The 14859-nt window shown below is 33.3% G+C and overlaps 1 protein-coding gene across 1 annotated transcript; it reads left to right on the top strand.

Moving 5' to 3' along the window:
- The first annotated feature begins 5709 nt into the window (after positions 1-5709).
- Positions 5710-8958, top strand: LOC134689716 (ankyrin-1-like). The gene has a single exon (XM_063549682.1). The coding sequence runs from the start codon at positions 5710-5712 to the stop codon at positions 8956-8958; it is 3249 nt and encodes a 1082-aa protein (XP_063405752.1).
- The last annotated feature ends 5901 nt before the right edge of the window (positions 8959-14859 follow it).

Here is a 14859-nt window from a genome sequence, read left to right as displayed (position 1 = left end):
TAAGAAAAGATTGAACATAAACAAGTGAAAGGATCTATATGAAATTCACTGATCAAATCCTGCCTTTACAATAACGTTTATAACATTATTGATACCAAAATAACATCAACAACAACTTTTTTTTATACCATTTGAGAATCTTAAACTTGCTTCAGCAATAATTATTTAAACAAATCAGTGACCCTAGTTATGCCTCTTCGCTAACTATTTATACCATTCAGAGATCATAACGTACATCCGTAAAAAATGTTTATACCATAAACTAAACTCCCATGAACTTTTAATAGATTGATTGCTGTCGGCTCTTTGGATTTAAAGACTATGAGATATACAATAGGAAGAACATAACTTTACACAACTGTACTCGGCTTTGGTCTTAATCTTATATTACTTAACAAGAGTGATTTTTTTGATAATCTTGGTATGGTCAGAATTTGGTTTTAACTTTAAAGTAAGTCTCGACTTGTCTGAATTTAGCTCATCTATTTCAATTATATATTGATCTTACAAAATTCAAAGTTGTTTGGTGGTTTTATATTTATTAGTATTGTAATTTGCATTGTAATTAATAAATGCCATATCACCTTATCTTAAATTATATCCTATTTTTAGGAAATTTTTAGAAATTTTTAAAAATGTGACGTCATTTAGTGCATTTATCGATTTGGCTAACTTGCCTGTGAATTTCTATCGGCTAGTTTTGGTTGTTTTATGTCGTTTTTATTCTGTAGATGTTCACCGTTTTTTTCCAATAATATCTATTTATTAGATAATTTTATATAAAATTATATTTGCAGAAGTATGAATTATTCTATAAAATAAAGATGTTCTTATCCCAGGCAGAAAAACCTACCGTAATGGGCACAACTTTTTGGAACTTTTGGTTCTTAATGCTTTTCAACTTTGCACTTGATTTGGCTTTTGAACTTTTTTTTATCAGCGCGTCACTGGATAGTCTTGTATGGACGAAACGCGCGTCTGGCGTATTGATTTAAAACCTGGCACATTTTGTTAGCTATTATTCAGGTAATTCTCTGTCCTTAATGATCTCCCATTTATATGTATTGTATAATGCTAATATTTTAATGTTATACTCAACACTGCCATAAAAGTCGGAAAATTGGCATGCTACAAAATCAGAGTCAACCGACTATTATTTTTTTATTCAAATGTCCTGTCCCAAGGAAATGGCCATTGTTATATTATAGTACATTTTTGTGTGTGTTTTCTTCGAAATAACTTGGCATTTTCTTAGATCAATATATAATTGAGACAAATGTTCTGAAACTGCATTTTTCTTTTTTAGCGCTGTCTTTGTCAGTCTATTTTCGATATACAAGTTTGAATGTCCCTACGATATCTTTCGCCAATCTTTTTCAGACCAGTCAAGACTTGATTTAAAGTTCAAAATGCTTTAGACGGGTCGTGACTGGTCACGACAGGTTTGAGACAGGTCTAGACTGGTCGAGCACTGGTCGAGATGGTCGAATATTTGTCAATTTCATATTCAGACTGGTTACTTTATACATATTGTGACTTGGATGGAGAGTAGTCTCATTTGCAATAGTACCACATCTTCATATATCTATATATTAAGATTATCAAGAACTCAATCATGCTTATAAAGTAAAGTCGAGACCAAAGCCAAGTGATGTTAATTACAGCTAAGTACTGTAGATATTATTTGGAGTGTTGTTAAGTAAAACTTGTGCTTGACCCTACTGGTCGACACAACATGTAGTCGTTTCGGGCAATGAATATAAATAAACTTATCATTGATGCCAGGATTAAATTTTGTATATACGCCAGACGAACCCATCAGTGTAAGATGATGAAGCATTGATGACTAACAAATCCTAAAGATTTGCCAAATACAGCTAAGGTAATCTATTCATGAGGTAAAAAAAGTATTTAAAAAAATCATGTCTTGTAACACATACTTCATGTCAACACATAAGCTCTGACTTTTTGTAGTGCTTGCTTAATTATGTAATAGTTGTTTCGTACAAAGTATATTCTGCAGTTGTGTTTTGTCTTACAGGCCATATTAAGACTAGTGCCGGACTTAAAGTCAGAGATTGATGCAATGATGAGTTCACCGTTAACTAATGATATAATAGATTTGATACGACTTGAGAAACAGATGGAAAACACCAATCAACATCTGCGTACCGTCAGCCAGAAAATAGAGACATTAGAAATAGAAAATAATAATATAAAAGGTATTTCAGATTTATTGTAGAATAGAACAAGTTGTTTCCCGAAAGGGTTTGCACTTCAACATGATCAAACAATTTCGTCATGGTTTTTACAAATGAAACAATAATTTTCTATTCCTATATGGGAATTTTAATATTTAATGTAAACATAAACAAGGGGTGTAACCCATGTATACGTCAAGGATTGTATGAAAACCAAGATAAATTTGATACAGAGTGTAATTTTCAAAATACCAAATTAATCGGATAGCCATACCCGATATGAGTTATGTTAACCCGATATAATTCCCGTATTATGACAATTGCACTCTGCGTGACTGATATAACATAAAGAAAAAAAAAATAAAAAAATAAAATAAACAACAAACATTTCCTCCCAGTATACACTTATATAAAAAAAGTTGTCGCTGTAATATAGCTGAAAAATGCTATTGATTTTGTTTAAAAAGAGAACCATACAAAATGATAAAGATAACCAAAATACAGTATATCATAGAAGTTATAAAAGAACAGCAAAATCATACCAATATGACAGTTAAAAATTCGCCCAAAAATCAAGAGACGAGGAAACATTCGGAACACAGACGAGGAAACATTCGGAACACAGACGAGGATAAGAAAACAAGGAACGAAATCAAACACGAAACATAAACACTAAAACCAGCAGATCATATTCATTTGACCGGGGTTATTCGCTAGTATTCTTATATTATCCAAAAAGATGATAACAGTTACCTATTTGCAGGGATTCCCGTAACCGTATACTCGAATTATAAAATATAATTTATTTTATAGATTATGGTTCTTGAAAACTGGCATTTTCTTTTTTTTTCTATATTACAAACCGTCAACGTAATCAATGACGTGGACATTATAGCTTATTCTTTCGTCCTGAAAATTACGTAATATCAAGATCTGCAAGACCAAGCCAGAGTTAAACTCGAGAAACTCTCGAATGACCTCAAACCAATGAGAATATTTTATTTGTTATGCTTGGTCAGGGCCTTATCCTAGAGTTGCTTAGAGTTGTTCCGATAATATCAACTAGAGTGCATTCACGTGATAATCTATAAACTCTGAAGTCGATTGAAGAGTTCATGTGAACTCGGCTCAATAGATTGAAAAAAAAACAACAAAAAAACTGCCATAGATTTGTTTGGTGTTTGTGAATTAAGAATTTTGCAAAGAGCTGGAACCCATCATAGATTATAATCAAACAGCATGTACATATATATGTGTAGACTCTACAATACCATTTTGTAGTATTAACAAACAAAAACTTTGTTAATTGGACAATTTTTGATACGATTACTACCTTGAAAATTTTACTAGATAAGGTTTTTGTTCGCTCCGAATATCGTCAAATTATGGGAATGAGAACTAACTGTGCACCACTTAATGCAAACCTGTTTTTATATTCCTATGAGTAATAATTGATAATTAGAATATGCATAGACCTATTAAAACAACATCATGAACATCTCATACAAAATGGAATAACACTTTTAGGTATTTTGATAATGTGCTTGTTCTGAATAATGACGACTTCAGTATGTACACTGCCCCTTTCTAAATCTTCATATTTATGTCTTCAAACGGAAGCTAAAGTACCAACATTTATGATAAAAAGAATGAATTTCATTAACTATTGTTAATTATCTTCTTTTTTAAATGGTGACGTTTCCTTGTCACAATCTAATAGTGTCTATATTTCTCAATTTTTTCGATTCACTCGTGTTTGTAATAACGTATTTTATTTTAATAGAAGAGAATTCTCTGTATTAATGAAAAAGTATTACACCAGAGTTTTCAATATCAAAAATTACTAAAGTGTGTCATCAGTACAAGGTCATTATTCGTAAATACAATTCAACTCGCAGACATCTTTTACGTACAGGTATTTCACACCATTTTTTTATGGTAATATTCTATACAAAGCACAAAAAAGTCGACATTCACCTGAATAGTTAACCAATCTGTAAACAGACTTATTTAGAAAGGATATAGGTACGATACTGTTGTCATGTCATTAAGGATTACTTAACTTTGGTATCACAGCTTTTTTCAAAGTGTTAGCAAGACAAAGGTTCGTTGACTTTCTTTTGCTGTTTGTAGAAATTTTGCTCAAGCATTGTAATTAAGATTGACATCTGCAAACAACATAAGTAGGCAGAGCTTAAGCTGTTTATAGTTAAATAGATTGTTGAAGTGTCCAATTAAATTTAGTTATACTATTAACACGTTTAATTGTGTTGGCTACATGTATGGGAAAGGGTTGAGATCTGACAAAACATGTTGAATTCTGCAGCATTCTTACGCCTATTCAAATTCAGGAGGCGCTGGTCAGTCTCGTATGTTTTGTCAATTTTAGTTCTTTTATATGTTCTTGTTCTTGATTCTATTGTGACATCCGTTTTGACTGAACTTATTCACATCTTAGTCACATCTTATTCACGCCTCCGTGTGCGGGCCTTCCTCGCTGTGTTGAAGACCCAGTGGTTGCCATCTGTTGTTTTCTACTTTTTTTTGGGGTCATTGTCTCTTTGACACATTCCCCATTTTCAATCTAAATTTTATTGACAGAATTCACACCAACATTAGTTAATGACAGATACAAAGATCTTATCCTTTCCTCTCCACAAACAAATTTTTCTATACTTTTGTTTACGAGTACAATAGAATAACATGCAGTAAATAGTAAATAATTAATCGAAGTGTAACAAAGCTGTTTTTGATTTGCATTTTAGAGGTTAGTAGAAAATAATATATTCTAACAAAAACTAAAAACTAATGAATGTTTTTGCAGAAATAAACATTAAAACTTTGACAGAATGGAAAGAAAAAGACATGAAATACATTTCTACCGCAGCATTCACTTTTATACTTCAATCACTAAACCAAAATAGAGGAGTCATTATTACTGGATCTCCGGGTTGTGGGAAATCTATTGTCGCTCATCATATAGCATTGACATTTGAAAAAGAGGGATATGAAATAATTCCTTGTGATGGTCCATCAGAAATACTTAAACATTTTACAGCAGAGAAGAACCAAGTTTTTGTAATAGATGATATGTGTGGTAAATTTGCTCTTAATCAGCATAAAGCAGATTCCTGGGAACAAAACGATGGTAAATTAAATATGCTATTACGCTCTAGTAATGAGAATGATGATAATGATGACATCTCCAGCAAATCAGAGGCTAAGTTTATAATCACGTGCAGGGAGAATATATATGTTCACAAAGCATTTCCTAAACTTGCTTGTTTCTCACTTGTACAATGCAGCTTTAGTACTGAATATAAAATTTCTCCAGATGAAATGAGAAATATTGCATTGTCGTATTTACCTGAGAATACTGTTAACAACATAGAAAACATTTGTCTGTACGATTTCTTTCCTTTTATGTGCACTGTACGGCAAAAACACTAAACAAATTCCAGATTTTTTTAATCATCCCGTTGAAGTTTTGGAAAAAGAAATTTCAGAAATGAAAATCAAATCTGAAACATCTTTTCTCTGTCTTTCTCTCCTAGTTCTGAAGAATAATAAATTTTGTAAAAAAGAATTAATTTCCAGTGGTTTAGAACATTTAGTGAAGACTATATGCAGAGACGCTGAGATTGAATCCTATGTATCCATGGTGTCGATACAAAAATGTTTAAGGAGTCTTCAAGGTATCTATGTTACCGAATCCGAAAATCTGTATACAGCAATCCATGACAAAATGTTTGACATAATTTCAGCAGCGATTGCACCATCTATAATGAATTGTTTAATCGAGTATGTTGACATTGCTTTTATTGCACATCGCATTCAGCTTTCATCATGTGGTCAAAGGAGTGTGCCATTTGTAGTTTATATCCCACTAGAGTTGGAAGAAATTTATCTCAAAAGACAATATAGCGAGGCTTTGAAAGGAAACAACTGGGAAGTCTTTGGAAACATACAGACAGAGAATCAGAAATATAGAAAATTACTGCTTTCTTTTCTTAAAGAACAAGACACATGTCAGGTAACTAATTACGTTGCTGACAAGGATGGAGCTACACCGTTCTTTGTATCATCTTATTTAGGATACGTCGATTTTGTAGAATATTTCAAGGTAAAAAGTCCTGGTCACATAGATGGGAAAGACAAAAAAGGTAGATCCTCCTTCTTTGTTGCGTGTGAAAACGGTCACATTTTAGTTGTTAAATATCTCATGAAATATCTTCATGACATTAATGCAGAAAACTCTGACAAAACAACTGCATTATCTGCAACCTGCCTTAATGGTCACACTGAAGTGGCTCAGTTGTTGTTAGAAAACAGAGCAGAACCAAACAAACTTAATAATTTAAACAAAAGTACTTTACATTTTGCTTGCTCAAATGGTAATGTTAAATTGGTACAGCTGTTACTGAATGGTAAATATAATGTCGATTTAACAATAGCAGATAACTTTCGAAACACAGCTTTACATATAGCCTGTGAAAAAGGGCATTTAGAAATTGTTAAAACATTGATGGAACTTGGTTTGGAAGTAAATCAGAAACAAAAACACGGTAAGACACCACTGTATATTGCTTGCACAAATGGTTATTTTGAAACAGTAAAGTACATTACAAATTGTATCCATGTGATACAGAAAAATAGAACAGTGGCTGATGAATTGAAGAATAAACATACTCTTAAAAGTGGATGGACAGTTCTGCATTCAGCTTGTAATAATGGACATACAGAAGTAGTAAAATTATTGATAGATGTTGGTATGACGGTAAATGACGTAACAACTAAAGGTTTAACACCTCTATTTCTAGCCTGTCAAAAAGGACGTAACGACACAGTGAAATGTTTACTTGATTTAAAAGGCCAAACATTAAAAAGCTGTGTAGATACAACCCTAAAATGTAAAGACGGATGGTCACCTTTACATGCAGCTTGTACAAAGGGACATTCAGAAATAGTAAAGTTATTGATCGATGTCGGTATGAATGTAAATGACAAATCGACATACGGTTCTACTCCACTATATCTAGCTTGTCAGAACGGTCATCATGCAGTAGTAAAATTATTACTTGATTTAAATGAACAAACATTAAATAGCTGTGTTGACGTAACCATAAAAGAAGTGGATGGATGTTCAGTTTTACATACCGCTTGTTTACATGGACATACAGAAGTAGTAAAGTTATTGATTGGTGTCGGTATGAATGTAAATAACATATTGAAGGACGGTTCTACGCCACTACTTCTAGCTTGTCAGAATGGTCATTACGAAACAGTGAAATACTTACTTGATTTAAATGGCCAAGTATTGATAAGTTGTGTAGATACAACCAAACAAGATGAATATGGATGGTCATGTTTACATGCAGCTAGTTTAAATGGGCATACACAAGTAGTAAATTTATTGATTGATACTGGTATGGATATAAATGGCACAACAACTGAAGGCTCTACACCATTATATTTAGCCTGTCAGGAAGGTCATTACGAAACAGTGAAATACTTACTTGATTTAAATGGCCAGATATTGACTAGTTGTGTAGATACAACCATACAAGATGAAAATGGATGGTCATGTTTACATGCAGCTAGTTCAAATGGGCATACACAAGTAGTAAAGTTATTGATTGATACTGGTATGGATATAAATGGCACAGCACCTGAAGGCTCTACACCATTATATTTAGCCTGTCAGGAAGGTCATTACGAAACAGTGAAATACTTACTTGATTTAAATGGCCAGATATTGACTAGTTGTGTAGATACAACCATACAAGATGAAAATGGATGGTCATGTTTACATGCAGCTAGTTCAAATGGGCATACACAAGTAGTAAAGTTATTGATTGATACTGGTATGGATATAAATGGCACAGCACCTGAAGGCTCTACACCATTATATTTAGCCTGTCAGGAAGGTCATTTTGACACTGTGAAATTATTACTTGATTTAAAAGGTCAAATGGTAAATAGTTGTGTAGATATGACCCTGAAAGGTGAAGATGGAGTGTCATTATTACATACAGCTTGTTTGAACGGAAATACTGAGATTGTAAAGTTATTGATAGAAGTTGGAATAAATATCAATGGATCAATACATGGTTGTACACCACTAAATCTAGCTTGTCATGCAGGTCATTACGACACAGTTAAATTATTACTAGATATAAATCCCCAAACATTGAATAGTTGTGTAGATATGATCATAAAAGATGAAGATGGATGGTCAGTTTTACATGCAGCTTGTTCGAATGGACATACAGAAGTAGTAAAGTTATTGATTGATGTTGGTATGAACGTAAATGACACTACGAAACTCGGTTCTACACCACTATATCTAGCTTGTCAGGATGGTCACTTTGCAGTGGTAAAATTACTACTTGATTTGAATGGCAACATGCTAAATAGCTTTGTAGATACAAACATAAGAAATGACGGATGGTCAGTTTTACATTTAGCTTGTTCGAAGGGATATACCAACGTGGTAAAGTTATTGATAGATGTTGGTATGAATGTTAATGACAAAACAAATTACGGTTATACACCACTACTTCTGGCTTGTCACAACGGTCATTATGACACAGTAAAATTTTTACTGGATTTAAATGGACAAGTAATAAATAGTCGAGTTGATACAACCCTAAAAGATGAAGATGGAGACACAGCTTTAAATGCAGCTTGTTCGGCTGGACATACAGAAATAGTCAAGTTATTGAGCGATTTTAGTATGAATGCAAATGATAAATGAAATACTAGTTGTAATAAATCACTATATCTAGCATTGATATAGGGATCATTATGAAATAGTGAACATATTGTTATGATATTGTAATGATTATGTTTATTTATGTTGGCCTAATTTGTGTTGAATGGCCTGATAGTTGTTTACCAAATAATTATATAACTGTGCAGTTTAGGAATCACTGGAACAATCACAGAATGATTGGAACTTTCTAGAATGATCCTTATAAAAGATGCATAATTTAAACTTCTACGTTATTCCAGAAACTTCCGTTGTAACTTTCCAGGATTTTCCACAATGTTCCATTATAGAGTGTTCTAGAACTTTCCATGACAACACTATATATACAGACACTAAAGTTAAACTCTCATAATTAAACTTGGACATAGACATTGATAGACATTAGTATTCACAGCATTTGGATTGACACTTTTATTCTACAAACAACATCATACTGGATTGTGACCTTAGTAGTGAACATAATATTCAGATTGGATTCCGAAAGATTTCCGGATACAGATAAAGATAAAAGATTGGACTCATATTTGACAGTTAAGTTGACAGTTATATTTGTGTAAAACTTCTTGTAAACTTTTGTATAATAAATATTGTTAAATTTTACTATTTATTAGTGTCTTTTGTTGGCTACAATTTAAAGGCGATTTCTGGCCGTAACAGAAATTGGGGGCTCGTCCGGGATACTGAACATATTTTATTCAAAATTTGTTTAATATTTTTATTATAACTAGCCAACAAAATTCTACAAAATGGCATTTGATGCTGGTAAATTTTTGAAAACGCCAGACCTGCATGGAGAGTTTTGATAATTTAAAGAAAGAGGAATTAGTGTTGCTTGCTAAACAACTGAAATTAGCTTTTAAAGTATCTATGAGAAAACAAATTATAAAAAATTTGGTTATAGACAAACTAGTTGACGCAGAAATTTTAGGTGAAGAGGCTCTTGAACTTAAGGTCGAAAATGTTGACGCCTTTAAATTAAAACAGCTTGAATTAGAACAATAACTTAGATTAAAAGAACTGGAAATGAAGGAAAGATTGGAAATAGATAAACAAGAAAAAGAAGATGAATTCAAATTAAAACAAGATGAAATTAAATTAAAACAAGATGAACTTAAATTAAAACAGGCAGAACTTGAAATGAGGGAAAGGCTAGAGATGGAAAAACTGAAAATTGAAATGGTCAAAATCAGATTATTTTGATGCAGCAAAAAATATACGTTTGGTACCAAAATTTTGTGAAAAAACAGTCGACAAATATTTTCCACAGTTTGAGAAAATTGCTAATAATTTGAAATGGTCAATGCCGTATTGGACTACGATGCTGCAAAGTGTTTTTGAGGGTAAGGCAGCTGAAATATACTCCGCACTTCCATCAGAAAAAAGTTCTGATTATGACACTGTGAAACAGGAAGTTTTGAAAGCCTATGAGCTAGAACCAGAAGCATATAGACAGAAATTTAGATCTTATAAAAAGTTTGATTCGCAAACCTATATGGAATTTGCTCGGGAAAAAGAAGATCTATTTGATAAATGGCTTACTTCAAAGAAAACAAAAAGTGTTCATTCAGAATTAAAAACACATTTAGACGACAAAACTGTTGAGTCAATACATGATGCAGCTGTTATATCAGATAATTATACTCTTTCACATAAAAGAAGTTTCAAGGGTCAAAATGTCAATACCTCCAGTGGAAATTACAAAAATCAAAGCACTGAGCATACTAATAGTAAGCCTGTTGCACATAATAAGAGTCAGTCCAGTTATAAAATGTCTAGTCCAAAATTTGATACTTTTGAGAAGAAGTCACTGATGTGTGCTTATTGTAAGAAGAATGGTCACCTGATGGCTGATTGTTTTAGACTCCAGAAGAAGAATGAACGAGATAATAAGCCAAAGACCAGTGCTTGTACGACACCTTATATTACCAGTACATTGGAATGTCCTGCGCGTCAGGCTTTTAAGTCCAGTTTTTGTGATTACATGGAGGAATATAAACCCTTTATGTCTGATGGATTTGTTTCTATTGTTGATACCACTCTTCAGCCTATTAAGATTTTACTGGACACTGGAGCTTCTCAGTCTTTATTGTTAGAAGGTGTGTTGCCTTTGTCCGAGAAGACTTCTGTTGGTGCCTCCATTTTGTCACAAGGTGTAGAGTTGGGTTGTATAGATGTTCCTCTCCATCGTATTTATCTGAAGTCAGATTTGATAACTGGACCAGTTGTTGTAGGTGTTCGTCCTAATCTCCCTGTTGAGGGTGTTACATTATTGCTAGGAAATGATCTAGCTAGGAACAAAGTGGTTGCTGAACCAATTGTTACCAGTGAACCGGTGGTGGATGTTAAATCACCTGAATATGATGCTGAATTGTATCCAGCTTGTGTTGTTACTAGGGCGATGGCTAGAAAACAAAAAAATGAGAATTTGCAAGAAGACAAATTTGATTACATGGACCTTTCTGACACTTTTATAGCTGACATTGAAGGTCCTGGTAGCTCAGAAAAGGCCATTACAAAACCACCTAGTGTTAACAAGAATGTTATTATGCCATGGCCAGACGTTAACAGCCATTCATTAGACCGAGAAAATTTATCTGAAGAACAACATAAAGACCCTGAGGTTCTTCAGCTCAGCCAGAGAGCTCAACCACAGGAGGAAGCAGACAAAGTGGCCGAATGCTATTACCATCAGGACGGCATTTTAATGAGAAAGTGGAGGCCTCCTGATGCTACCCCAGAGGAGGAATGGAGAGTGGTGTACCAAGTGGTGGTGCCTAAAGTTTATAGGCAAGAAATTATTGGTCTTGCCCATGACACCCCCTTGGCTGGACACTTAGGTATAAGGAAGACTTGCCAAAAAATATTGCAACATTTCTACTGGCCCAGACTTAGAAACGATGTTGCAGAATACTGCAAATCATGCCATATATGCCAGGTTGTTGGTAAGCCTAACCAGAAAATACCACCAGCACCTCTTCTGCCTATTCCAGCCTTTGACGAACCTTTCAGCAGAGTTCTAATTGACTGCGTTGGACCTTTACCAAAGACCAAGACTGGAAATGCATATTTATTGACAATCATGTGTACATCTACTCGCTTTCCTGAAGCTATTCCGCTCAGAAATATCAAGACAACTACTATCGTCAAAGCTTTGATCAAATTTTTCACATTAGTAGGACTTCCTAAGTCTATACAGTCCGACCAGGGATCAAATTTCATGTCAGGTTTATTTCAGCAAGTCGTATACCAGTTAGGGATTGCTCAATACAGATCAAGTGCTTATCATCCAGAATCTCAAGGTGCCTTAGAACGTTTTCATCAAACATTGAAGAACATGATTAGAACTTTTTGTCTTCAATTTGACAGAGACTGGGATGATGGAGTTCACTTTCTACTTTTTGCAGTCCGAGAGGCTGTTCAAGAATCCCTTGGATTTAGTCCCTTTGAGTTGGTATTTGGTCATACTGTAAGGGGACCGTTAAAATTGATTAAGGAAAAGTGGCTTACTGAACATACTGACTGGAATCTTTTAGACTATGTATCTAGATTTAAAAAAAAATTGTTTACTGCTTGTCAAATTGCTCAGAAAAACTTAAAAAATGTACAGAACAAGATGAAAATATGGTATGATAAAGATGCCAGGGACAGAGTTTTTGAGCCTGGTGATAAGGTACTTGTATTTTTGCCAGTCCCTGGACATCCTTTACAGGCTAAATATTGTGGTCCTTATACAATAGAGAGTAAAATTAATGATTTGAATTATATTGTAAAAACTCCAGGTCGGCGCAAACAAAATAGAGTGTGTCATATTAATATGTTAAAACCATATTTTGAGCGTACTAATGTACTATGTGATAGTAAACCAGTTGCCACTTTAGACATGGTTAAATTTGAGAACAATCATGACAAACCAGATGTAATTGAACCAACTTTTAGTTGTAAAACTATGGAAGAGACAGTTAGATTGAAAAATTCAGAAATTTTGTCAAATTTAGATTCAAAACTTGCACATCTGTCTTTTGATCGTAGAGAAGAAATAAAAACTTTGGTATTTTCTTTCAAAAATCTTTTTCCAGATGTGCCTAACAAAACAACTGCTGTTTGTCATGATGTTGATGTAGGAGATGCTTCTCCAATTAAGCAACATCCTTACCGGCTCAATCCACTCAAACTTGAAGTTATGAGAAAATAAATTAAATATATGCTTGACAATGATATTATTGAGCCGAGTAACAGTGAATGGAGCTCTCCTTGTCTCCTTGTGCCAAAACCAGATAAAACCTTTCGTTTCGTGACTGATTTCAGAAAAGTAAATTCAGTCTCAAAATCTGATTCCTATCCGATTCCAAGGATAGACGATTGTATTGACAATATTGGTCAAGCAAAATTTGTGAGCAAATTTGATTTATTGAAAGGTTATTGGCAAGTTCCATTGACACAGAGAGCTCGTGAAATATCAGCTTTTGTTACACCAGATGGCTTATTTCAATATACTGTAATGCCGTTTGGCATGAAAAGTGCTCCAGCTACATTTCAAAGAATGATCAATAATGTTATAAAAGATTTAGACTGTTGTTATGCTTATATTGATGATCTAATTGTATGTAGTGATAGCTGGGAACAGCATTTAACACATTTGTATGATACTTTTGATAGATTGTCAAAATCAAATTTGACTGTTAATCTTGGTAAAAGTGAATTTTGTCAGGCCACTGTTGATTATTTAGGGCATACAGTTGGCCAAGGTCAAGTAAAACCTATAATGGCTAAAGTGGAAGCTATTTCTAAATTTCCTCCTCCTACAAATAGAAAACAACTTATGAGATATTTAGGCATGATTGGATTTTACAGGAAATTTAGTTCAAATTTTGCTACTGTTGTTCAACCATTGACTCATCTTTTACGAAAAGACTCTAAATTTATCTGGAGTGAAAATTGTCAAAACGCTTTTGAAAATAGCAAATCACTTTTAATTAATAGTCCAGTTCTGATTACTCCAGACTTTGAAAAACAATTTAAACTTGCCGTTGATGCAAGCGATGTAGGAATAGGAGCTGTTTTATATCAAGAGACAGATGGTAATGTTGAAAAACCTATATCATATTTTTCTAAGAAATTAGATAAACATCAGAAAAATTATTCAACTATTGAAAAAGAGTGTTTTGCAATGTTGTCAGCACTACAACATTTTGATGTATATTTGAATCCCACTGTATATCCTATTCTTGTTTATACTGATCATAATCCTCTCACCTTCATGCATAAAATGAGAAACAAAAATCAGAGGTTGACTAGGTGGAGTTTATTGTTACAGGAATATGATGTAATTGTAAAACATATTAAGGGTAAAGATAATGTAATAGCTGATGCTTTATCTAGAGCTTATTAAATCACTTTGTATATATTATGTATTTTTGTTCATATTATTCATGATAAGTTTTTGTTACACTAAAACTTCTTTTAAGGGGGGAGGTGTTATGATATTGTAATGATTATGTTTATTTATGTTGGCGTAATTTGTGTTGAATGGCCTGATAGTTGTTTACCAAATAATTATATAACTGTGCAGTTTAGGAATCACTGGAACAATCACAGAATGATTGGAACTTTCTAGAATGATCCTTATAAAAGATGCATAATTTAAACTTCTACGTTATTCCAGAAACTTCCGTTGTAACTTTCCAGGATTTTCCACAATGTTCCATTATAGAGTGTTCTAGAACTTTCCATGACAACACTATATATACAGACACTAAAGTTAAACTCTCATAATTAAACTTGGACATAGACATTGATAGACATTAGTATTCACAGCATTTGGATTGACACTTTTATTCTACAAACAACATCATACTGGATTGTGACCTTAGTAGTGAACATAATATT

The sequence above is a fragment of the Mytilus trossulus genome, chromosome 11, assembly GCF_036588685.1.
Source record: "Mytilus trossulus isolate FHL-02 chromosome 11, PNRI_Mtr1.1.1.hap1, whole genome shotgun sequence".
Taxonomy (NCBI): domain Eukaryota; kingdom Metazoa; phylum Mollusca; class Bivalvia; order Mytilida; family Mytilidae; genus Mytilus; species Mytilus trossulus.
Note: the sequence above shows the minus strand (reverse complement) of the source record. Positions and strands in the feature narration are given on the sequence as shown.